General features: G+C 38.9%; 1 protein-coding gene across 1 annotated transcript in view; it reads right to left on the bottom strand.

Annotated features, from left to right (window-relative positions):
• Positions 1–27298, bottom strand: part of RASEF (RAS and EF-hand domain containing) — a 75250-nt gene that overhangs the window by 34528 nt on the left and 13424 nt on the right. Inside the window, exons 2-4 of the mRNA XM_032290847.1 lie at positions 10772–10918; positions 7312–7402; positions 1090–1185 (exon numbers count right to left, since the gene is read on the bottom strand). Coding sequence (XP_032146738.1) covers positions 1090–1185; positions 7312–7402; positions 10772–10918 — 334 coding nt within the window. The remainder of the gene's footprint in view (positions 1–1089; positions 1186–7311; positions 7403–10771; positions 10919–27298) is intronic.

Raw genomic sequence — 27298 nt, 5'->3', positions numbered from 1 at the left:
GAGAGTCTACTTTAAGCATCTCTTCTCAACCTTAAATTCAGTGATATCAACTTGGTAGCATGAAATCAGTAACGACAGCAGTATTTATACCACGGACATTGACAAATGATACACATCCTCCTCTCCCCTCCCTGCCTACAGAGCACCTGTTAAACAACTGTCAGAGCATTACTGAGTAAAACAGAACCTGCTCATTACAAACCAGAGAAAAAGCCAAAACCCAACCACATTAAAAAACAACAAAAAACAAACAACAACAAAAAAAAACGAATCACATCTTTGCTCACACTCAACAAGTTCTGGTCCTCTTCAAAAATTGGTGACTCATGGTGATCAGCATACCCTAGATCTGAAATTTTCTACTTCGAAGAGCAATATTCATTTCATTCAGTAAATATTCTCTGAATACTTACCATGCACTTTGCAATAAGCTAAGGGTAGGGACCTAGGGATACTTGACATGACCAAGAAAAACAGTCATGAAGCATGCAGTCCACTAGACACGAGGGACTTGAGAGTACTGAGCTGGTGAAGACCAAGGAAAGAAAACTAAAGTTTTATGGACAACGGGTGAAGGGACCAGAAATATTTATTAGGTCTGTGTAAAAGACAGGTGGCCCTTGGAAACAGAAGAGGAACTCGAGGGGCCTTAAAAGAAGGTCTTTCAGGCTGGGTGCAGTGGCTCATACCTGTAATCCCAGCACTTTGGGAAACTGAGGCATGCGGATCACCTGAGGTCAGGAGTTCGAGTCAACCCTGGCTAACATGGTGAAACCCTGTCTCTAATAAAAATCGAAAAATTAGCCAGTTGTGATGGCTGTAATCCTCAGCTACTCAGGAGGCTGAGACAGGAGAATTTTTTGAACCCAGGAGGTGGAGGTTGCAGCAAGCCAAGGTCGTGCCACTGCACTCTGGCCTGGGTGACAGAGTGAGACTCAGTCTCAAAAAGTATAAAAAAAAAAAAAGGTAATTCCAAGAAGTTCCTTGATTCTGAAATCTGATCCATCTGCCAAATGTTTTTGGTTGTTAATAGTTTAGATACACTTAGACGCTGAGGCTGTTCCTAAAGTCCAGGTGCCACATGCCTACCTTTCTCAGCTTTTTAATGGTCACTTGCAGATCTCCTACTTCAGTTTCATACTGACGTCTGAGGTCACTAAGGGCTTCCTCAGCTTTGCGTTTTTCCTAAAAGAAAAAAAAAAGATTTTGTTCATTTAAACAGGTTCACCCTCTTAAACAACATTTAAAATCCGACAGGTGAGAAATATTTTGTGTCAAATTAAGGCTGACCTCAGTTCTCCTACACAGAGAGGGTGAGAAGGGATATTGGAGGGAAACCAGTAACTTCAAATGTACAGCAGTTTTGGAATTGAAACCTACAAAACCAAAGTGCAGAATCCCACACCTACATACACACCTCGCCCAGGAGTGACACTTCTAAGACTATTACTCACATTGTGATAGAGGCTGTAGCACATCAACCAATTAATTCATTATTGCTATAAGTAGTTACAAGACAGGGCATGGTGAAGGGCTGCGGTGCTCGCCGGAATCCTATCATGTCATCAGGACTCACAGAGGCAACCCAGGTGCACCCTTTTCCCTAGAGCTGATGCCTTATCTAAATCCCAATCACATTACTGCAAATTTCTATGCAAAGTGCTTCCCTGTGGGCCGGTACTTCTCAAAGGTGTCCCTTCCAGTTCTTCTGGAGCAGAGAATGACAATAACGTACTCCAGGAGGTCAAGGGACTGCCATTCAGAAGCTCCCATGGTCTTAGACATCTTTAAATTTCCTTTTCTCTTAATAAATTATATAATTTTATATCCTACATTCAGTATTCAAATAGTTTCATGTTGATAGCCAGTAAAATTCAGTGTACAAATATTCACTGATCACCTACCAAAGGTTCTAGGCACTGGGGACATGGGGACAGAGGGGGACAATAAAACTGATGTTCTCATGCATTCTAGTGGAGGAGACAGAAAAGAAGGCAATTTCAGGAAATGATACCAAAAATAAAAGAAAAAACAGGGAGATGTGATGGGAAATCAGTCTGCTAGAGGGTAAGCTAGGGCATCCCTGCAGCATGCCCCCACATCTGAATACTTGCCAGAGGTAGCCTGTCTTACTGCCCACTCACTGGCTGTGGTGACTGAGCAAGTTGCTAAACTTATGCATACCTCCATTTTCTTTTTTACCTATTGTGAGGATTAAATTAAATAATCCAAGTTAAATAATCCATATAAATTAAGTAATCCATGTGAAATGCTTAGCAAAAGAGCAACATCTACCCTTATGGTCACTTTTTAAAAAGGGGCTATCCTGACTTCATCCAGCTTTATAGGTGAAGCAACAAGTATTGCATGCCCACAAGCGGATGAAGACACAGAGGCCTCACAATGAGATGCTAATAAGGCAGCCTTCCTGACATCAAAAATGGACTTGACTGCAAGTCTCTTTATTAGATCCACAGCCACAAACCCAAACATAAACATTTTAGGGTTTAAAAATACTTTATCCAGAGCTCCATAAAGGAAATGATCACTAGCCTATTTCATTCCCAACCTGTGACAGCTAGATGCTGAGAGATCAGATAAGAAATTGTTACAGTAATGCAGGTGAGAAATGGTGGTGGTTCAGATCAACTCTTCACAAACTTCCAGCAAAGTGGAATGGAGAGAATACATCCCAACTCATTCTATGAGACCAGAATTTCCCAGTCACCAAAATCAGACAAAGGTGTTAAAAGTACAAACCAATATCTCTTCTGCATATAAATGCAAAAATAAGTAAAATTCAGCAATCTATAAAAAGGGTAATACATCGTAACTAATTAGGGCCTATCTCACATGCAAGTTTGTTTTAATATTCAAAAATCAATCAATGTAATTCACCACATTAATATTCTAAAAGAGAAAAAATATAACCATAAGTAATGACAGAAAAAATATTTGACAAAATCCAACATCCATTCCCGATTAAAATAACAGCAACAACAATAATATTCAGCAAACTAGGAACAGAAGGAACCCTACTCCACTTAATAAAGGCATCTATGAACAATACACCACTAACATCACATTCAATGTTCTCATCTCTTTTATTCTCTAACCAGTGCAATAAGGCAAGAAAAATTAAAAGCACCATCCAAATCAGAAAGACAAATAAAACTGTTTTTAGTCATATGTTTCATAATTATCACCCTGGAAAATCTGACAAAATCTACTAACAAAAAGGCACTATGTATATGCAATGTAAGTAATGCAACAGAATTCAAGACCAACCAATACTCAAAACTCAAATGTATTCCTATACATTCACAATGAACAATCAGAAATTAAAATTTTTAGAAATACTATTTATAGTTTCATCAAAATATGACATACTAAGAGTAAATCTAAGATGTACAAGATCTGTACACTGAATAACAAAACAGTGCTGAAAGAAGACATAAATAAATGGAGAGATAAATCATATTTTCAATATTGTTAAGATGTCAATTCTCCCCAAATTGATCTATATATGTAGCAAAGTTCAGTCAAACTCCCTGCAGACTGATAGTTTTTGTTTGCTTTTTTTTTTTTTTTTTAAAGAAATTGACAGGCTGATTCTATGGAAATTAAAGCAATTAACATAGACAAAAAAACTTTTAAAAAGTACAGTTTAAGAACTAATACTATTTGATTGCAAGACTTATTATAAACCAATAGGTATCAAGATAATGTAATATTAGCATAATGATAGACAAATCAATCAATGGAATAGAACAGAGAGCCCAGAAATAAACCCACACAAATAGAGAAAACTGATTTTGGATAAAGTGCAGAGGCAATTCAGTGGAAAATGGTTAGTCTTCTGTTTAATAAAGGTGCAGGAACAATTGGATATCTACATGCAAAAAAATATGAACACTAATCCATATCTTGGCACCAAATACAAAATGGATCCTAAATGTAACCTAAAACAATAAAACACACAGAAGATAAAATGGGAGAAAATCTTTGTGAGATTGGGTTAAAGATTTTTAAATACCACATGAAAAGTATGGTCCATGAACAAAACTGATAAATTATAATTCATCAAAATTAATAAGTTAAAGATACAGTTAAGAGAATAAAAAGAGAGGTCACAGTGCAGGTGAAAGTATTTGTACATCACGTAGCTGATAAAAGACTTGTATTCAGAATATAAAAAGAACTCTCAAAACACAGTAATTTAAAGAAAACTGTATTTTTAATGAGTCAAAGATTTTAACAAGATACTTCAGCAAAAAAAAAAAAAAATTGTACACATGGCAAATGAACACATGAAAAGATCCTCCGCATAACTAGTCATTAGAGAGATGCAAGTTAAAACCACAGTGAGATTCCTCTACACATCGATTAGGAGGCTAAAAGAACAGGATTATCATACATTGCTCATTGAAACATACAACTGTACAACCACTCTGGAAATCATGTTGGCAACAACTTATAAAAATACAGATTCATCTACACAGATGATCAACCCATTCCACTCCAGGAATTTACTCAAGAGGAATAAAGTATATGTCTATATAAAAATGTGCCCATGCATATTCATAGGGCCTTAATTTGCAATAACCAAAAATCGGAAATAACTCAAATATCCTTCAACAGATGAATGGCTAAACACTGTGGTACCCCTATATAATGGAATACTACTCAGCAATGAAAAAGAAAAAAACACTATTGATTACATGAATAAGTCTCAAAATAATTATGCTGTGTGGAAGAAGCCAGACAAGAAATAGTAATATATACTGCATGATTCCATTTCTCTACAGTTCTGAAAACTTCAAACTAATCTACAATGACAGAAGATACAACAATGATTGTCTGGCAGAAAGAGTCAAAAAAAAAAAAAAAAGGAGGAAGGAAGGCTTGTTATACCTTCAAGGGGCATGAAGAAACTTCTAGAGTGGATAGTTATGCCCATGATCTTGCCTATGGGAATGGTTCCATGGTATACATATGTCCAAACTTCACATATTCTGTACTTTATGTGCAGTTTATTGCACGCCAATTATACCTCCATAAAGCTGTTACCGTTTTTTTTTTTTAAAAAAACCTGAAAAAATGCAATATATGCTGTATTATGCCATGGTAGTCAAGGTCAGGAAGAGGTAAATGTGGCTAGAGGAGCAGGGGAGGGCATGAAGAAGAAAGTGAGGATTCCTCTGAGCTTTGCAGAATTTAGGAAGGAGGAAAGGAGTGAGGAGCCCATATCAAGGCAAAGAAAACAGCTGGAGCCAAAGCAGAGTTATGCACAGCAAGACCACTGGGCCAGGGCTGGGGGTGAAGAACCCGGGGGAGCTGAGGGGAGCTGTGTGGAACGGAAGGAAATTAGGGAAAATCTTAGACTGGCCTGGGCATGTTAGTCCATAGAAGTTGTGTTTAGAAACGTGTGAGGTGGATACGGATGGGCAGGCAAACAAGGTTCCTCACAGGGCCAAAGCTGCTCAGCTGGCAGTGAGGTCCTGGACTGGCATGCAGAGGTTTGGAGACCATGTGTAGATGTAATGGCTGATGGGCCACATGTGTCACTGCTGTTGGATAGAGAAATGATGCCATGGATGCACAGGTTTGCCCCCTCTGGACTGAAGCCAAGGAAACTAAAGATGTTGTCATTAACAAAACATGAAGTTATAACAGGTGGGGGCCATGGTAATATCCCCATTACCAACAACAAATCTGGGAGGCAGTAACCTGGAAGAAGCAATGAGATACGATGACAGAATAACACATGTGCTTGATAAGTGTTTGATGAATGACTGAGTGCACAGATTAAACACAATAGATGGAGAGGAAAAAAGGCATAAAAATGATTTTACTCTTCCCTTTTTACAGAAAGGAAAGTACTAACAGAAGAAGGGGTTATCCATTGCTCTGAAGCTGGACCATTAACCTTGAGCCATTTATGTGTTTGAATATGACGTCCAGCTTCTATTTAAACTTTTTATGAAGAGATAGGACGATAAAGACACCCCAGAGCACATGTGTGGTAAAGTCATTTAAGGCAAAGAATCTAAAAGGAATCAACAATACAGAGCCACAGGAAAGAGCAGGACAGTAACAACCAGGGTGCAGCCACCACATCGCAGGCACTGTGCCAGGCACTTTATATAGATCATCATGTTTAACCCTGTGAAGGCACGTAGATCACATCATTCCATTTTAGAGATGGAATAACAAAGGCTTAGAGGTTGAGTTATTTTCCTAATGCCACCTAGATAAGATCAGGGCCTGGATGTAAACAAAGGTCTCCCAGATGCTGACATTTAGGCCACTTGCACATTATTTTGCTGCCACTCAGTGTTAACAGGGCAAATGAATAAACAAAAGTGGAATTTTTAACCTAACACTGTCTATTTTCTGTTTTTAATAAATAGTAATCACCCACAAATATTTTATAAGAAAAAATTCTTTCTTCAATGGAAATCACTGAAGGTAACATAAAACTTTCAACTTTAAAGGGTTCCTATAATGCTGAAAAAAGGTACAGTCAGCCCTTCATATCCACAGGTTCTGTATTTGCTAATTCGACCACTGAAGATTGAAAACATTTTAAAAAGCAGTAAAAGTGATGCAGATAAAGATACAGTATAAGACCTATTTACAAAGCATTTATATTATATTAAATATTAGGTATTATAAGTCATCCAGAGATGATTTAAAGTATACTGGAGGATATGTGCAGGTTGTATGTAAATATACATCATTTGTATAAAAACTCGAGCATGCAGATTTTGGTATGTGGGGTTGTGGGGGAGTCCCAGAACCAATCCCCTGCGGGTACCAGGTGATGACTATATTCCATTATAAAACACCAAAGTTTGAAGACAGAATTTTAATTTCACTCTAATCTAGATTTAAAGTGGGCAGTGGGTGTGGGCAGTGAAACAGGTATGGAATGTCAAGCCACCTTCTCTACAAAGGCTGGCTCTGCCTTCTCCCAAGGCCTTGTCTCTGATGTTACCCCTTCAGAGAGGCCTCTAGCTCCCAACCTAAGCAGCCTCCTCTCCCAGTCACTATTACGCAGGTTGTATCTTTATTGCAGTTTTCACTATCTGAACTTACATGCTTTGCTTGTTTATTTGATTATTATTTCTATTTCTTCTTACGCCATCCCCCAAAAACCACCACCAGTAAAAATTCCTTTGCTGGGAGCCTCTGTGAGAACCTGGACTTGCTGAACCTATGCGTGACACCCAGAAGAGTGCCTGGGCCCTCTCTATATAAAGCACTTCACAAAGATCTGCTGAATAATGGTCAATCCCAGAAACTCACATCTTTCCGTGTCTTATGTTCTGCAGCTTGAATCCTCTGATCCATTTCCTCTTCCAACTCACTCAACTGCATAGCTGCCTTGTCCTGGGCTCTGAAATTCAAAAGGATGCACGTCTTTTCACTATACTCTTGAACTTGAAACATGAAGAGAAACTTCAGAGTCATCTATTTTAAGCCCCACATATTACAAACGAAGAGAAACATACCATTCAAAATGGTATTCCCCATTCCTGCCACATAATAAAATGAGATTGGCAATTTTACCATTTTGGTGTAAAATGATTTTAAAACTAGATACAGTCATGCATTCCTTAACAACTAGTATACATTCTGAGAAATGTGTCTTTAGGAGACTTTTGTCATTTTGTAAGCATCATAGAGAGTATTTACGCCAACCTAGCTAGTAGAGCTCACTATATACCTAGGCTATGTGGTATAGCCTATTGCTCCTCGGCTGCAAACCTGTACAGCATGGGTCTGTACTCCATATTGGAAGTAACTGTAACACAATGGTCAGTATTTGTGTTACAGTTACTTCCAGTATAATTCCAGATCCAGTATTATCTTAGAGAATAGATACAGTAAAAATTTACAGTTATATTCTTATGGGACCACTGTCATTTACATAATCCCTATTGACCAAAACATCGCGATGCGGTACCTGATTATATTAAATAGATGAATAAATTGGATAAAGTGATATTAAACTAGACTGTGGCAAAGAATAAAGATATCCAGGGCTGAGAGTTTGCTCTCATGACTGAGTTACAACCCTGGATTTAAAAAAACTCCATGACAAAATTATGTTTAGATATAATTTTGAAATTTCCCTATATAAAACTCACAATGTTATATGTTAAAGTCAGAAGGGAAAAAAGATCTCAATCATTATTTCTTTTCTGTCCCCTAAAGTTCTAGAATGTAGGTAAGGTTACCTTTTAGAAGCATTCTGTTTCTGTTATGAATGCAATTATAAATCACATCTCAATGGAGGCAGAGCACATTGATTTGCATCTAAACCATAAGCTTTAGAGGTGATTCATTTGGACAAATGACATGCTCTTAATAAATGATAGGGCTTAAATATAAGATATTCTGTCTTCTAGTTTGATAGGTCTCTGCTATAGCAACCTACCTGCTTTCAACTTATTACTCCCTCACAACACAATTTATTCATGTGTTAGTCCAACTACCACATAAAATTCCAAGGAAATATTGTGGGGGCGGGGAAGACCCCAAAGTAAAATTTTCAGTAACATTATTATCTTCTGTTCCTATTTACTTCTTCCTCATCTTATAGCCTGTCCAAGGTTATGTCAACCAAGATTGGAAGATCAGTTCATTTCTGCTTATAAATACCTGCTATTTGAAGTCTAGAAATTATGTATCTCCATAGCAATGTTTGGTAGTTATTTTGGTCAACTCTGGGACTGTAAATGACTAAGCCACATATCCTTTCTCCCTTTGTTATCATCATTTCCCATCTACTCCTTCTAGATATCCAATCCCAAACATCTAGGACTACTCCTGAATGGACTCTCTGACTTTTTCACTTCTGAGCAACATTTTTCTTCTTTTACAAATCAGGGTGATGCATAATGACAGAGTGCTTGCCTCAGCAATTTCTAATTTGTAATGAAATGTCTGCCCACTGTGACCTAGTCTAGGACTCCCATCAGGACACTGGAAACCCGTTTTTCAGGTGCAATGCAGAGCAAAATGGCTGAAACCCTAACCCAATCAAAAACAGAGGTGAGGATGGATGGCTAAGAATGCAAGGAATGGTTTACAAGCAGCCATTTAAACACTTCCTGAGGTCTTTGGCAGCTAAGAAAGGAGCCTTTAGGAGATTAGCCTCAGCATAGAGTCTGGCTCTGGATCTCCCCAGTAGCACAGAAGGGAGTGGATGGGGACTCCAACACAGCTCAAATTAGTGTGATGTGCTCACTCCATCATGAGAAAGCAGCCTAGCTGGTAATGAGAACTTCAAGCACGCTAGTCTGTTTTTTCCCCTTGCAGGTTTACATGGTATTATCTTTAGATGGGGGGCATGTGTATGTATGTATGTATGTACCCACATATCTTTGTGTGGGTCTTACATGTGTACCTGTGTGTAGCTGTGAGTTTGTCTGTTTTAATATTTATTGGATGCTCAGAGGAATCAATGTGTGTATCTGCTTGTCACACCTTAAAGGAGGCCAGCTCTGGGATCCACACTCCAGCATGCTCTTCAGAATTTGGAGCTGTAGTGTTTGGAGCCCTTTATCCTATTGGAAGGCCCCTAGAAGGCTAACTTGAGACAAAAAAACATCAGCCAGGTACTGAAAATATTCATAAGAAATCCCTTGTGAATACATCAGCTTTTGCTTGACTAGTGTAAGAAAGGTCCTATTTAGTATCAAGAATTTAAAGCATTTCCTTTCCTACATTGTAATGTCCTTCAGTTACTCCAAATATTTAACTAGATAGTTTCAGTATCATGTGGATGGGAAGGATAAAGAGACAGCGGAGTTGAAAATAAAAAATCTGGCCTGTAGCCCTCACTCGCTCCTATGCAGACAGGGTAGCCCCCCTATGAAAGGGGCTACGTTTACAAGTGACAGGCAGAAACCAGCAGGGTACATAGCGTCTTGGGAGCTCCTGGTGGAACACATGGCAGCAAGGTGCATCTGTGGGACACAACACCCAAGAACTGTGACAAGCACAATGCCCTCTCTTTCCCAATATATAGTAAAGGAATGCAGTTCTTCCAGAGAGCAGAGAGGCTGATGTTTGAACTGCAATACATATAATTTCTTTTTTTGCATGACATAGCAGTTAACACCAATAGGATATCCTATGTAAGCTAGCTATGGTTTATATGAATTGTAATATAGTAAGAGTTCAATAGTTTTTTGGCTTTAGTTCAGAGGGGGGTGGGGCAGGTGAGGAGGGCTAGAGAGTAGAGAGAGCCAATGCAGCACTGCTGAGTACACACCACGTGGTAGGTAGTGTGAGGGACTCACCCATGACATCGTCCACTAAGTCTTAACACCAGGAGGACATGAAGATGTTCATCCTCATTTTGCAGATGCAGGAATTGAGACTCAGGGAGATTAAGTAACCTGCTCTCAAAGTCTCATACAAGTAGGTAACAAGGCCAGGCTTCAGTGTTCTATACTTTTCTAGATAAAGTTTCCTGTGTGTTTTAAGTAGCTGGATGTAAGATAAATCTCTTAATTGTTCCGTACCAATCATTGATCCTGAAGAGTTTATATAATAGGATCATGATGACCTATTGAGTGATTGGTAGCTGACCTACTTCTCCAGTGCTGGCTTAATTTTGAAAGCTCTAGGCTCCTGAGGCTCAGGAAGTCCACCTATATCATAGTGTGACAATGCAGTTCAGTCCATTTGCCACCCAGGTTAGAGAGCAAGTTATAGAACCCACAAGCCACTTATAAAGGAAGGACTTCAATACCTCTTCACCGCAATGGCCAAATTTTCCATTTCTGTGCTTTGAAGTCTGATCTCGCGGATGAAGTTCTTTATAACATGTTCATATGGCTGAATTAGTCTTGGCTCCACAATGTTGATGTTTTGGTACAAGGTGCTAACTTGCTCTTCCCTGCCAAATAAATAAACAAAAATTAAGCCAATTACAAATTTTAAAAGGCAACTCTGCAGGGGACTTTTAAGAAAGATAAACATAAATGAAGAAGTAAGGAAAGAAAAACTGGCAATCACTGAATGATATGTTTGGATTTTTTTCCACATTAAGAGAGGGGAGCCTGTGAGGACAGTGAAAATGCACAGCAAGGGAACAATAAGGGAGGATTTTGTTGTTGTTCCTGCTGTTTTTTAAAAAATTATTTTAATAAATAAATTAATTTACAGAAAAATTAGGTAACATTAAATCAGTTGTTTAACTCCATGTTTCACCCACCCCTAATAAGACATGTTTCAGCCTTTATAGTCATAACAATGGGTGTATTAGTCCATTTTCACACGTCTATAAAAAAAAATACCCGAGACTGGGTAATTTATACATAAAGGAGGCTTAACTGACTCACAGTTCCACATGACTGGGAGGCCTCAGGAAACTTACAATCATGGCAGAGGAGGAAACAAGGATCTTCTTCACATGGCAACAGGAGAGAGAAGAGTGAGGTGTGAAGGAGGAAGAGCCCCTCCTTAAACCATCAGATCTCCTGAGAACTCATTCTCTATCACGAGAACAGCATGGGGGAACCACCCACATGATTCAAGCACCTCCCAACAGCTCTCTTCCCAGACACATAGGGATTACAATTCAAGAAGAGATTTGAGTGGGGACACAGCCAAACCACATCAATGAATATACCTGCTATGTTATGGTCAGCTAAAAATTACTTCATATAAATTCACACTTTTATATATATTTGCATTGATAGTCACAATTCTTCTGACACCAAATGTGTGGATTTTTTCTTCATACCAACCAATTCTCCAACATTTCAGATACCAACCAAGTGTCCAACAATCCAATTCCATTCTGACACCACTCAGAGTTAGCACAGACCCCACAGGTTAAGGGATCAGTCCTACAAGACTGCTCCCCACATAGATGCCAGTCACAAGTTCCAGGCTGCCAACTACACTTCTGACCAATCATCTATAAATCAGGGGTTCCTGTGACTCCCTCTTCAGATTCCATACTTTGCTTAAATGGCTCACAGAACTCAGGAAAACACTTGACTTAGGTTTACCAGTTTATCATAAGGGATTTAACTCAGGATGGCCAAATGGAAGAGATGCTTTGGGCAAGGTATGGGAGCAGAAGGTGGGTGCACAGAACTTCCATGTCTCCTCTGGTAACAACCTCCTACTGACACCTCACTGTGTTCACCAACCCAGAAGCTCTCCAAACCCTATTGTTTTAGGGGTTTTATGGATATTCCACTGCATAGACCTGATAGATTACTTCACCGGCCACTGGTGATTACCTCAATCTTTAGCTTCTCTCTCTCCTCCCCAGAGGTCAGGGATGGGGCTCAAAGTTCCAACCTTCTAATCATGTCTGAGTCTTTCTGGGGACCAGCCCCCATCCTGAAGATCCAGGGGCCCCCAGCTACCAGTCTTCTCACTACCATACAAAAGACACTCATCACTCTGGAGATTCCAAGTGTTTTAGGAGTTGTACTCCAGGAAGCTATGACAAAGACCAATTACATATTTCTTAGTGCATCACAGTATTTACATGTGAGAGTCCTGATAGTTATTATTTAAAACCTTTACTAAAAGATACATATTTTAGAGGCATTTCAAAAGAAAAATTAACCAGATTCTGTAGCTGAACTGATAGAGGATGAAGGAGCTAGTTGGTGAGGCTGGTGGTGTCTCTGACTCATAGTTTAAGAGCTAATTCACTTAGTGGGATCTATGAATAATATGCCTTTTATGTCTAGTTAATGAAGCCTGTGTAACTCATCTGTTATGGATGCAATAGCCATGTGTAGACTTAATAAGCACACTATTCCCCGGCATATCCAAGCATCTCTGGATTGATGGGCTGCATACTGGCCTCCTTGGACAGCTTCTATCAGAGACCCTGCAATCTGGCCTTCTTCTTCTGATCCTGGTGGATCCCTGCTTGCTAGTATTTAACACAGGCTATGACTTGGTTGTGACAGTAGCAGTAGTTTTTTAAAGCAAAGAAAATTTATACCAGGTGAAACAAGAAATGCCAAAAATTTAGAGAATAGTCAATTCTTTGGGAATGAGATGATAACTTATCATAATACCAACATCAAATAATTCTATCAATACTCGTTAAGTCTAGAAATGTTAGGGATAGCTAATAATTGCAAGAACGCCAATCACTTTGCCATACTGCCTGATTCAAAAATCACCTCCAATGTCTGGATAATTCTTATATTTGGTGATCTGGTTCTGTGATTTTATAGTTACTCCACTGACAATGCACAAAGACTTCTGTCTCCTGCCCCTGACATGGAGAGATTACTCTTCTCCAGGTGCTTGTCTAGCTTTTGGAAACTGGAAAGGCCACTCCAGGAACCAGGAAGTCTGAGAGCATTTCACAACCATCTATGGTGTGACACCATAGTGATACCAAAGGGACAGCCACAGAAGACCATTCAGAAATCCTGAGCACAAAATTCAAACCCATCCACTTGATCAATGCTCCTTGAGCTTTTGCCCTATTACTCTGTTGAAGGCACTATTTTAAGATGCTGTGAGGGCATAAGAAGGAGGACAATAATCCCAGGTCTCAGTAATTGAAAAGCCATGCAGAGAGACATCTCACGACTGGAAAAGAAGACACAGTCAGAATTCAATTTATAATTGCAATAATACTTAACATGTAGCAAGTACTCACCACATTCCAGGTAATGTGTTCGGAAATGTATATGCATCCTATCTTCAAATGCTCACAACATAATGAAGTACCTTTATTATCTCAGTATTTCAGAATTTGATTATATTTGGAAATGAGTCTTTAAAGAGGTAATTAAGTTGAAGTACAGTGATTAGAGTAGGTCCTAATCCAATCTTACTGGTCACTTTATAAAAAGAGATTTGAACCCAGACACACACAGAGGGAAGATCTAAAGACATGGGAAAAGACAGCCATCTGCAAGTCAAGGAGACAGGCCCCGGAAGAAACCAACCCCGCTGAGAACCTTCATTTTAGACTTCTTGCCTCCAGAATTGTGAGAGAATAAACTTCTGTTGTTTAAGCCACGCAGTTTGTGATGCTTGTTACCACAAACACCTAAGCAGCCCCAGCAAACAAATACTGTATAGGCCCCATGGTAACATAGTGGCTAAGTGGCAGAATAAGGATTCAAACTCAGTCTCACGCTGCAGGCCACCTAATCAACCATAAAATCATATTGCTTCCCTATGTGTTAAATAGCTAAACTCTGGCAGCAGTGGGATTCAAAATCAATCCACAGACCTAGGAAACACTGCAAAACATAAGGTACATATTAACTCTGAAGCTTAGTTAAGCGTGGCCCCAAGGTGTGGCCACGTAGCAGTAAACCATGTCCCAGGTTTCTTTGTTTTTTTTGGTTAACCTCCACCTCCCAAGTTCAACCGATTCTCCTACCTCAGCCTCCTGAGTGGCTGGGATTACAGGTGCCCACCACCATGCCCGGCTAATTTTTTTTTTTTTTGATTTTTAGTAGAGACTGGGTTTCATCATGTTGGCCAGGCTGGTCTCAAAACTCTTGACCTCAACTGATCCATCCACTTTGCCCTCCCAAAGTGCTGGGATTACAAGCATGAGCCATCGAGCCCAGCCCCAGATTTGCTTTTATAAACAAACTGCTTGATCTATACAGAGGCCAATCATGATTCAAAATAATTGCTCAAGAAAAACATTATTAATAAACCTGCAGAAGTAAGTCTCTTTATTTGGTGGTAAAAGACACAGAAAACTGCCATTATCTTTCCCATCAGAGCTGAGTACAAATCCTGGTTGCAATAGTGAGCCACATTCATTAAGGGGCAGTAAAAGAAAATCTCTACCTTAGATTGTCCCATGTAATTTCAGTGGATCATTAACTCTTTGCCTTTGTCATTTACTGACAACTAGGAAGGTGCAAAGCATAAAAACCTGCTCTTTAATAGAATTCTGCCTGTCAGGTGGTCATTAAGACACCATCACCTAGACTGGGTGTGGTGGCTCACACCTGTAATCCCAGCACTTCGGGGAGCCCAGGTGGGTGGATCAACTGAGGCCAGGAGATCAAGACCATCCTGGCTAACATGGTGAAAACTGTCTCTGCTAAAAATACAAAACTTAGCCAGGTGTTGTGGCAAGAGCCTGTAATCCCAGCTTCTTGGGAGGCTGAGATAGGAGAATGGCTTGAACCTCCGGGAGGCGAAGGTTGCAGTGAGCCAAGATCATGCCATTGCACTCCAGCCGGGGTGACAAAGAGAGACGCCATCTCAAAAACAAAAATAAGACACCGTCACCTAGAATCCTTGTTTGCTGGCTATCTGCACAACATCAAAATGTTCAGAAGTAGATATCTCAGTAGATTCCCTCACTTTCTGCAAATTTCTAAAATGAGAAAGAAACACAATGATTTATAAATTCTCTTGGGTCATTTGTTGGTTCTGGAATTCATTACAGAGAGTTTCAAAAATAGTTTACATTGAAGTATACAAATAGAATTATAGAAAATGTCTGCCACTAACAGAAAATATGACACATGGTTAACTGTTGTGCCAGGACTGCCCAGAAACTCAACTATCTTGCTTTGTATTACAGGGCACATAGGGAGATCTGATTCCCCAGAACTCCTGGTTGATAGGTTGGAGCCATGTGACTAATTCTAGAAAATGGAGTGGGTACAGAAATGGTATGTGTTTACCACCTCCATGCTTGACCTCTAAAATCGCTTACAAAAATCTTCAGCACATTTTCTTTCATTCTTTTTTTCTTTCTTTCTCAATTTCTTTCTCTCTCTCTTCCCCCCCCTTCCCAGCTTCTCCTTCTTTCTCCCTTTCCCACCTTTCTCCCTCTCACTTTCTCCCTCATCTTCATCACTGAAGTGAAAAACTCCTATATGGTTAGGCCCATGGTAGAATGTGCTTGGATCCTTGAATCACCACATGGTAGAAAACTGCTCAGGAGAGCTACCTAACCACCTTGATCTGTCAGATACATAAGAAAGAAATGTCTGCACTGCATGAAGCCACTAAGACTTGGGAGTTCTTTGTTACAGTCAGCATAAGCTTAGAAAGTTGGCATTATGGTTTCCTATTGGGGTATTTTATCATCTTCCTCCATGTTAAATACTTCCTTACCTCCTTACTTGACAGCTTCATACATTAAGTATTAGAACTTTTATGACCGGGTAAGTCTTAACAATCACTACCCACTCCTTTTTAGAGGGGAACAAAAGGCTGTTTTGAAGCATTCATATACTGAAGCAGACATTTATTCAGCACTTTATATATGTAGTCCAGGTGCTGATTTAAGCATTTACATATATTATTCGTTTAATTCTCTCGACAACTCTATGAAGATGTTATCACTTTTATCCTATTTAGTGAGGAGGAGACTTAGGAAAATAAGTCTTTTTAGCAGAGCTAGGATTCCCACTCAATCCACCTGGCTCCAGAGTTGGGTTCTCTAGGGAAGAACTACCTCTTCACCCTAAAAACAAGTGCTGAACCATTTTCAGGGGTCTTTATTACATACCTCCATGTAAGAAAATGTAATATACAAGATTTTTTAAAAATCCTTTAGAAGAGGACATCTTTCATTGCTACAAGGATTACCCCCATTACAAGAAGACTCCTTAAAACAATGAAAGCATGAATATGATAAAAATGAGATAACCTTATACAATTTAGTTTACTTAAAGCTATTTGGGGGAAGGACGGTTACATGCAGTGGGCACAGTCCCATCTTCCACCCCTGCCCCCATCTGCCTGTGTGCTTCGCTTACTATGGAAATGAAGCACCATCTGTGTTATGATGTGAGAGACTGTATGTAACATAACGTGCTTTTGGCAATTCTCACACCTGATAGAAAAAGCAAAAAACAAACAAACAAACAAAAACTTCATCATAGTAAGAGATAATACCTGGTCTCTCTATATAAGATTTAAATGCTGTGTCTCTCCTGGGCAGCTAAATACCCATGGATTCCCAACTCAATAAACTTGGCATCATTACTTGGTGCCAAGATAATCTTTTGCTCCCTTCCAAGAGTGTAGTAGTTACTGGCCTCTTCTCGTGTGCTAGCTTCTGACGTCAAAGGTTAAACAAGCAGAAATGACACAACGGCCACACACACAACTCTGCTTTCTTCTGGGCCTGACCCAGTTGGCACAAGTGAATGCTGAGAGGGGTGCCTTGTAAGGACAAGGCTTGAAAGCGTTTTGAATTCATGAAGGACCCAGGGACTCATCTAAAGCAATTACACTTGCACTCACAAATACCATGCAGATCTGTTTACAGGTGTACTTGCAAACACTAGGTAAAACAAGATTAAGGATCAAGTCGTAAGCATTAGTCAAGACAAAAGCAGTTTCTTCTTCTGTGCTGACAGAGCAACCAACACTAAAATTTCTAATTTGTATCTGAAGATATCAAGTGAAATGCAATGAGAGAAAAATGTACTTGGAATTATCAAAATTTTAGATGTTATTTATCTTCTTTTTTCTTTCTTTTTTTTTTTTTTTGAGTCAGTCTCGCTCTGTCACCAGACTGGAGTGCAGTGGCGCGATCTCGGCTCACTGCAACCTCCACCTCCTGGGTTCAAGCAATTCTTCCACCTCAGCCTCCCGAGTAGCTGGGAACACAGGCATGTGCCACCACACCCAGCTAATTTTTTTGTATTTTTAGTAGAGATGGGGTTTCACCGTGTTGGCCAGGATGGTCTTGATCTCTTGACCTCGTGATCCACCCGCCTTGGCCTCCCAAAGTGCTGGGATTACAGGCGTGAGCCACTGCACCAGGCCATTTATCTTCTTATTCAATAAATTACATAAGATTTGTATGAATGACAGTAGCAATCACTAATTGCTGATGAAAACCTCACAACTTAAAATTTTTAAATGATCCCTGGGAAATAAGAATCATAAGTGGCAAATATTCCCATTGAAGCAGAGAGGGAAATTATATATACTTAAAGAGAAAACAGGTATACTTAAGATATATAAACATTTTTAAAGGTCAAGCATTTTCATAAGATTAACATTTGACTCAGAAGATCACGCATATATTTATGTTCATATGCCTGGAAGGCAGCAGGGCTGGTACGTAGAGTGCTCGGACACTGTTGATCTCAGAGCATCTCTGGGAACCAGTTAAGGACCGACAACTTCACTCCACACTAACAAACACAGTGATCCAATAGGGTGCTTAGGAAAACTGGCCCTTAGATCCAAGTCTTGCTGATTTAAGCATTAAAATAGGGAGCTAAATTATTCAAACTATATTTTCATACATCTAAAACCCAGTTTTTGGAAATAAAGGTACACAGTATTAAATGCCAGTATCTTCATCATTCTGCACTAAGGAATGCCACAAGAAAACTGATGCTAAAATCCTACCATCTGAACAGGAGACACTAAAACATGCATGCAATCCAAGGGGCACCATGTGAGATCCTGAAGATAAAATGCTAGGAAGCCAACCCAGTTCCTTTCTGCATAAAGCTCACACGACTGAAAAGTTCTGTGAGTATTAAGTAGAAGATGCGCCGACAACATAGAACAGGGGAACCTGACCAGTACTTGGAGTATTCCCTGAAGCATGCATAGGTGTCCACTAGGCAGAAAGGGGGTGCAGTAGGAGGTGATCTTTTCCAGGTATCAGTAGCCAGAGGCTGTGCAAAGCCTCAGGCAGCAGAGCTGGGGCTGAAGAAGTTAACAGGAGGCAGTGAGCACATCCACAAGGACTGAAAGCACATTGAAGAGGGTTGGCTGGGATGTCCCAAAAGGATGGGAAGCTATGGAAAGATTTAATGCAAGAGATGACATGATCAAATTTGCATTTTCACAGTTTTGGCTGAAGCAAAGAATTAAACAAAGGACTTTGAAATAAATGTGTAGAGATAAAGATAAATCTAAGGCCATTATCATTCAATCCAGAAATGTAGAACTTCAGGAGTTGTCACTAGTTTTTACTCTAGAATAGGTAAAATTATAGGCAACTAATATCTGGTAGTATAATTATTTCTCTTTTTGGGTAAGAACAAGGAGTATATTCTTAGTATGTAATACCAGTTAACTTTATTGGTTTGATGACCTGAATGAAATCACAGCTGTTTAGGCAGTAAGCGCAAAGGTGTATCCTTTTTCTCCCATACAAGTTAAATAAAAGGTACTCTTTTAAAAATGTACTTTTATTACATAGTATGCATGCTTCCAGAATAAATCCCAATTAACTAGAAAATAAATTCTAAGGGCCAAATACAGCTATGCTACTAGAATAGAGCAATATTAATTCCCCTTCTGAAGTTTAAGACTTGCTTTCTAAACAGGATGACCTTTTCTCACTAACAGAGTTGCCTATGACTGGCTGTGGTCTCAATCTGTGTACAGAATGGCTATCTAGCTCTCCAATCTAGATAAAACAAACAATGGTCTCTTCAAGTTGGTCCAGCAGCCAGCAGACTTGGAAAGACAACCTGGTCCAGGGACTGAGGCTTCTCTGGCTTCGGTTTGGCTGCTGTGTGATCAGAGGAGTTTCTAATCCATGTATTAAACCACCAATGCCTTACCAGGGCCCTTACCCAAATACATCTCCTGCAGGTAAAATTCTTTCTGGGTTTGTATCATCTTGAAAAATATTACTTAACTAAGTACCTACTTGGGTAACATCCCCAAAAGGTATTAAAATGGAAATTTCCTGGAAGATGAGAGAGTTAACTAGATCCATTCAATATCCAGAAACAATCTAGATTGTGAATTACTTCCCATTTTCAATCACTGATATTTAGTTAGTGGGAGTTCACCAATGGAGGCAGGAAGGTAGAAACAGCAGGAAGCACTGTGCTGAAGGTTTACTGCAGGCACAGCCTCAAAGCAACTAGGGCTTCTGAAGTCATAAATGAATACAGCACAGAACAAGTGGAATGCCAGGGCAGATTTAAATGCTTCGTCCACCACATCTAAGCTTTATGACCCAGAGCCAAACACTTTACTTTTCAAGCTTCAGTTTTCTCAACCATAAAGTGGATATAACAATAGAACCTATCACCTGGAGGTAGTTGTGAGGTACAGTGCATGATACAATGTTGGTAATCAGTAAGTGCCAGCCATTGTTTCTATCCATTATTACTCTTGACTCCACTCTCCAACCGAGTTAAAAAAAAATAGATGGCTGTCTCCTGTCCATGTCTGTGTGGTGTTTCAAAAGGGGCACAAAGGAAGAAAACCTTGTAGTATTGGAGCCCCGGACAGATATGTCTTATGGGTGGCAGTGCTCTGGGAAGTGAAAAGGGATAATTAAATTAGGTAATGTTCAGGGTCAGTCTGCAAAAATTATAGTCCCTGTATAAGTAAGATCTTTTCTGTGAAGTACCAAGTAGAAAATACTTTAGGCTTTCCAGGACATACTAACTCTGTTGCAACTATTTAGCCCTATCACTGAAGTGTGAAAGCAGTCTAGACAATGCATAAATGAATAAGCTTGGCTGTGTTTCAATAAAACTTTACACAAATAGGCAGAGAGACAGATGAGCCTTGCTGTGCTGGCCCCCATTACTGTCTATTAGCATAAGGACCTGAGCTTAGCATTGTGCATGGGGCAATGCAGATCTCACCCTTCCACACTCAGATAAACAGACTCTTACTACATTCTGCTTCAGGTTCAGATCAAAATTTTTTCATATAAGGAAGTTTATTCTGTTGATATTAAAGTATTTTTGTGCTATATGTGTGTACATGTATATTTAAGAATATGCTCTTATATTTAAGAGCACTTGTCTTGCAATGCGCATTTGCTCTCCCAGTATTTCTCTTCTGTCAACTTAACCTGAGTCAAAAAAAAAAAAAAAAAAAAAACCACAAACTTAACCTGACGCAAGTTAAATGTAGGCATAATCTAGTAGTGTTAGCGCAAATAGGTATATTACAGTTATTTTTCATGGAAAAAATATTTCTACTTTGGCCAAAAAAAAAGACAGGAGCTGAGGAGAAAATGAGTACAATATCAATTTTTATGTAAAATTTCTCTTTAGATAACATCTGTCGCCTTCCAAGATTTAGGACAGTCCCAGTTGATGCTCGTTGTCCTGTATCCTGTCCATGTTAAGCATCTAACTAGAATTTCCCTTTCATTTTAATCAAAAAGTCACAACATTTATTACCTGTTATTAAACTGTGCACCAACTGTGCACTTAAAGTTATTAACAGTTGCATTAACATAATCCAGGGTGAGTTTGTTGTATCTCCATTTTCACCTATTAGTGTGTGAGACATCCATGCAGTGAAAAGATAGAATAATAAGTGGCTAAATCAGAAGATAATCAGGAATAAACCCATCTCTCTGATCCTTTCCAGATACAATGTAACTAAAACTTTCCTTTCAAGGGCAGGAAGCAGAACACTCACTGATAAATTAAGCTTGGACAAGAGAAGCTGGGGGCAGAGAACTCCTTCAGGACTCAGATGGTGGTGGAGAAAGATTGGAAGCAGCTGCCTCTGCCAACCACCTGGAAAGTCAGCCAGCTGTGCTCCTACCTGTGAGATGTGAAAATGCTGCCAGGAAGCCGTGTGGTCAAGTCAGTGGGAAACTGGAAAATTACAAGCATAGTGCACATTAAATACCTACAGAAAACAGAAATTGGACAGGACTGCCTCAGAGCGATGGAGAGTATCTGGAATGCTCTTGCTACAGTGAGTTGACCTTTTTTATACGGTTTAAGTGTATTCTAGTTATTTTATTGGATGGCAATCCTTTCATATTTTGCAGTAAACCCTCTGGGAGCAATAACCTCAAAAAAACAAACAAAAAGTGGTGTGTGCTTAATAAAAAGTTGACAATTCAATTTCCTTTCCTCAAGAAAGTAGATAAATGCATACCTGCTCCAAATGGTTAACTGTCATAGCCAAGAGGAGCATAAGGAGACGTGACAACAAAATGGAAGGAACGTGGTATCCAAAATGGATGCCGGAACAGCAGCAAGAAAAGGACTTTAGGGGAAAATTGAGGAAATCCAAATGTGGACTTTAGTTAATAACAGTGAATCACTAATCAGTTCATTAATTGTGACAGTTGTACTGCAGCAAAGCAAGATATTAATAATAAGGAAAAGTAAGTACAGGTTACACAGGAACACTATACTATCTTTTAAAAAAAAAAAAAGTTTGTCAATATGTCAATATTATCCTCCACCATGGTGCCCTACAGTGATATCATGATGCCCCATAGTGACATCATTAGCCACATGAAAATCAGAAAAAAGATATCTCCTGAAGAAGCAACAGGATCTATGACTTTCAAGAAAACCAAGTTATTCACGGTCCACAGTTTTACTCATGCAGCTGTAGAAGACTGACTTACACACCACCTGTGAAACATGACTTTTTTCTTAGATCAATACACTGTTGTTCCAAATTAATTCTGCACAAATTTTTATAACAGATTATCTTGTATAAATGCAGAGTGAAATGATAGCAGTGTATAGGTCTGCATCAGCAGAAAAAGAACTTCACAAAGGTAAATGAGGCTAGTTTCACATCAGTACAATGAGATGCTTTAAAAAAAACAGTTGCACCAATTCTAGTAATGGTTTGTTTTTTTCCCATCCACTGAATGGAATCAAAGTTCAGGAAGTTCATTCTATCAAAGATAAAACGTCCAATCTTATTATTACAATTGTTATTATAAATTCAGTGAAAAATAAAAAAATAAAGCATGCAGTAAAAATTATATTTTTACCAAATTAAGAAATCTGTGAAGTAGAAATGCACCTGGAATTGGTGGCACATATATTATGGAAAAAATTAAGCATAAAATGACAACATTGAAAGAAGGTGTATTCTTCAGAAAAGTACCACCAATTTGGCATTAGAGAGAGACAGATAGGTAATTAACATTAAAATACTTTAATATGTTCCAGTACTATTTTGCTCATGCAATTTTTAATGTTCACATAAGTGATAAAAATTTTTTGCCTTATGTACATACACCTTTTATATATTTTACAAGTAACTTTTAAAATTTTTTAACTAGACTATTATATAGAAACATTTACATAATAAAAGCAATTTGTCAGATAATAAATTAGTATTTTGATAAAATTACATAATTTAAAGTATATTAGCTCTCCTCATTTTGTTCTCATACAAGTCATGGTTTGGGGAATCAATTCTATGGCCACTCTAGCTTCCTATCTCACTGCCTTCACTCTTTTTCCATCCTTAGGTACTCAGTGTCAAGTATTTTGTAGAGGGCTCAACACAAAATACTTAACTTTTCAACAAAGGAGACAAGGTTCAGATGAAGCATGTTTTCTTGACTGATTTCATATCATCCCATATCTTAACTGTTTGGTGTTTGTTTTGTTGTTGTTGTTTTTCAATTTTTGAGACTGGAGGGTTGAGAAACAAATTCTTCCCTCCCTGGTCAAAGTACATTTTAATCCCAGTCTTTGATCAAAATCTAAGCCCTTCATACATGCTATTTAGAAGTCAAATCCTATACATCCAGCCAAGGCTTTCCTAAAAGTCAACTCTGAAAGTCAGCCCTGAATACTTCAGCCACAGGAAATCCCTCCTGTCCTATCCCCTGCTACACCTTCATCTGACTTCCGTGTATTTTTTCCATAGATGTTTTACCTTCCCTGTTACCCTATCAGTCTCACACCCCTTGCAACACCCAGCACCTATAGGTTTGACTTGCATCACCGCGTTAATGAATGAATGAAGCAGGCAGGAGGTCTGGAGAAGAAGGGCTCAACGTGAGCTGACATGGAGAAGGTGGAGTTTTGTACTGGATCTGCCACAGGTTCAGAATTCTGACTCAGAGAGAACAGAGAGGGCAATGGCGAGAAGGAGTGAGCAGGTGAGCTTTGCCTGCACAGGGTTAGGGAGAGGATGAACTATGGGAAGTATGATTACCAAGCTAAAAAGGATCTCCCCTGCTGAACACAGTGAGAAAGTAGGAGATTCTAGAAAGCACACTAGGTTCCATCTGAACTTTTCATGCATGAGCATGCACTGGCCTTCAGTGGGCTGCTGTCTTCTCCATTAACTTTTGCCTTTTCTTCTTTCACATTGTTCTCAATGGGGATGCATTATATCCTGTATAATGCACTATATCCTGTATAACAGATGCTAAGAAAGCTGAAAATAAGTCCAACTCAGGAAACTGTCTGTCTTGCTGATATCTGGAACTACTTCTGGTATGCAGAGGCCCCTTTATTTTGTTCCATGATATGGTTTGGCAGCATCCCTAGCCAAATCTCATCTTACCTGTAGCTCCCATAATCCCCATGTGTCGTGGGAGGTACTGGTGGAAGGTTACTGAATCATGTGGGCAGGGTTTTTCCTTGCTGTTCTAGTGATAGTGAATACGTCTCACAAGACCTGATGGTTTTATAAAGGGCAGTTCCCCTATACACACTCTCTTGCCTCTCATGTAAGATGTACCTTTGCTCCTCCCTCACCTCCCAGCCATGTGGAACTGTGAGTCTGTTAAACCTCTTTTTCTTTATAAATTACCCAGTCTCAGGTATCTTTTCAAAGCATTATGAAAATGGACTAATACACTCCACCTTGGACTTGCGTTTTTGTGGTTTGAGGTTGTTGAAATCTCAACATCAGCTGAATGGCTAAACAAAGGTACCAACTCCTGAATATATTTTGAATATACTTCAATAATAAATGTGGGCACATTTTTAACAAAATAATATTTATATTTGTTAAAAAATATATGAGTTCCAAAAATATTAAATTACATGATTCTATGGAGATCAACAGACATTATATTGCATACATAGATATTTCACCACTAGCTTCTACAAAAGATAAGAATTTTCTTGTCATTCTAAAATTTCCAAATGATTTCTTAATATGCTACAGGATCATGAATACCAGTAAAGCACACATTTTTTTCTTCTGAAATCAGTACATTCTGAAATATGTAAGTGCATTCTACTTGTTCATTCAATAGCAAATATATTTCCTGAATTAGCATTTATTATATCTTGAACACCTACATCTGATTATTAAATGGTTGGCATTTAACCCAGAATTTGCTAAGTTTGCTATGACAGTTAATGTAATTAAGCATGAAATTATTTTCTATAACATCTTTGAATTATGTTAAAACTATTTATATATATATGATATTTGTTTAGTTACTGTCCCAAAAGACATGTCACAGAATTTTATATTTACTTTTAAGAATCACTGATTTCTACCTATCTACTTTGCTACCTATCAAACACAAAGATAAATCAATAACAGTGTTCCAGTCTTTCTGTTTTATGAAAAGACACAAAAACATATCAAAAATATCAAACTAAGTAAAATCAGTTGTCGAGATTTTCTTGCCAATTTTCTTAAACACATTTCCCCTTTGAAATAAAATGTTGCTGACATCTCTAATTTGACATTTCAACAGTTAAGACCCTTTGAGAGGCTCCTGGTCTCACTCAGTGGTGCTTAGGGTACATTTTCCACAAGGCAGAAGCCTCCTGAGACAGACCCCACTGCCCATCATCTGTCCACTCCACTGCTTTCCCAGCAACCTGCTGGAAAGCTTCATTACTTTTTCATTTTATTTTCTGCAGAATGAAGGATGATTTTCTGAAATGTGCTTTAGAAAAAAAAAAGGTAGCCAAAACTCTCATTATCATCTGACTTCTGCACATTATTCAAGGATCAGTTGTCCTGCCACTGGTCTACTTTTGTGCTCCCAGAGCCACAGTTCACTAAAAGAGCAAACAATCTCCAGATCAGCAAACACCATTTGCCAACAGAGTCTGACCTCAACCCTCAAGAAGAGTCAAGAAAAGAAAAATCAGTCTTCCCTTAATTGAGTCATCATCTTAACTCACTGGTTCATCAGATAAGTGAAAAGCAATTTCAGTAAGCTGTATATTTACATTTATCTCAGTTTATATTTTTTTATCCCAAACCTTTAACATTCCATTGGTTTTCAGTTGTTTCCCCGTGGTCTGAACTGCATTCTTCTCTCACCTGCTTGGATAATAACATACCGCTCTGGGCAGCAAAACAAATGCAAAAGCTACTAAAGGAAATGGAAATAAATGCCTAATTGTTGCTTTAAGTCCAAGTACTATAACGAAAGTTGTCACACAGTTATTACAACAATTTGCTTGGGTAGACAAGGAGCATCCACAAAGCAGTATTATTTGTTTATCCTGGTGTGTAGTTTTTTAAGCATTCCCCTAAGACTCAAAAGAGAAAGGATTAAAAATAATTTCAGTGACCAACTATGAGGCTGGAGTCCAAGATATGAGGTGACTGAGAGGCTCCAGTGGGTTCATTCAGCGTGACCCATGCCCACTCCTGGCTGCGCACCTACTTATTTGTATGCAAAATAATATAACTCCATGTTTTGTGCTTATCTAAGTGGCTGAATTTCTAAAAAGATAATTTAGAACTACAGCATCTACTTCAGGAACCTCCAATATAAACAAAATTGAAAAAGGAGTTAATATATGAATAAAAATGGAACAGGAGTAAAACTACAAATAATAATATTACAATTTCAAAATGATGGCAGCACTCCAGCTATCTGAAACTCAGGTATCTGACACCAAGAAGAATCAAAAAGGAGGTTGGAAAGTCAGAAAAAAAAAAGTAAAACAGCCTCTGAGACAACGCTTCGTGGTACAGGAATAATCTACATTCAAACAGGGCTTTTAAAACACAATTCTAATGTACCTGATAATTTGTTTTCCAGAACTTCAACAGACAAAAGACCTAGGAAGGAAGGAAGTACTGAGAATAATAGAACGTCATTTGCAGCCTGACAGCAAGGACAAACACTCCACAAGGGAACTTAAAAAGGCAATTTTTGTATTTTTAGTAGAGACAGAGTTTCACAATGTTGACCAGGCTAGTCTTGAACTCCTGACTTCATGATCCACCCACCTTGGCCTCCCAAAGTGCTGGGATTACATGCGTGAGCCACCATGCCAGGCTAAGCTTATTCTTTTATTTTTATTTTTTTTTTTGAGACAAAATCTCACTCTGTCACCCAGGCTGGAGTACAATGGTGCGATCTTGGCTCACTTTGATCTCCTTGACTCAGTCTTGACCCACTCTTGACCCCTGGGTTCAAGCGATCCTCTTGCCTCAGCCTCCCAGGCAGCTGGGATTACAGGCGCCCACCACCACGCCCAGCCAAACTTCTTTTAAAGTAAGTTTCCTGACATGAAATTGTTGGCGTTTTTTGTTGTTTGGGTAGGCTGGGTTTTGTTCTATCCCCAGGTCAACTAGTCTGCAACACACGGAAGCCACTTAGTGCAGTGTGTCACTTGTGGTCGGTGTCCTT

The sequence above is a fragment of the Sapajus apella genome, unplaced genomic scaffold, assembly GCF_009761245.1.
Source record: "Sapajus apella isolate SASKATOON/1434 unplaced genomic scaffold, GSC_monkey_1.0 scaffold24, whole genome shotgun sequence".
NCBI classification, from domain to species: Eukaryota; Metazoa; Chordata; class Mammalia; order Primates; family Cebidae; genus Sapajus; species Sapajus apella.
This window is presented reverse-complemented; position numbering and strand designations above follow the sequence as displayed.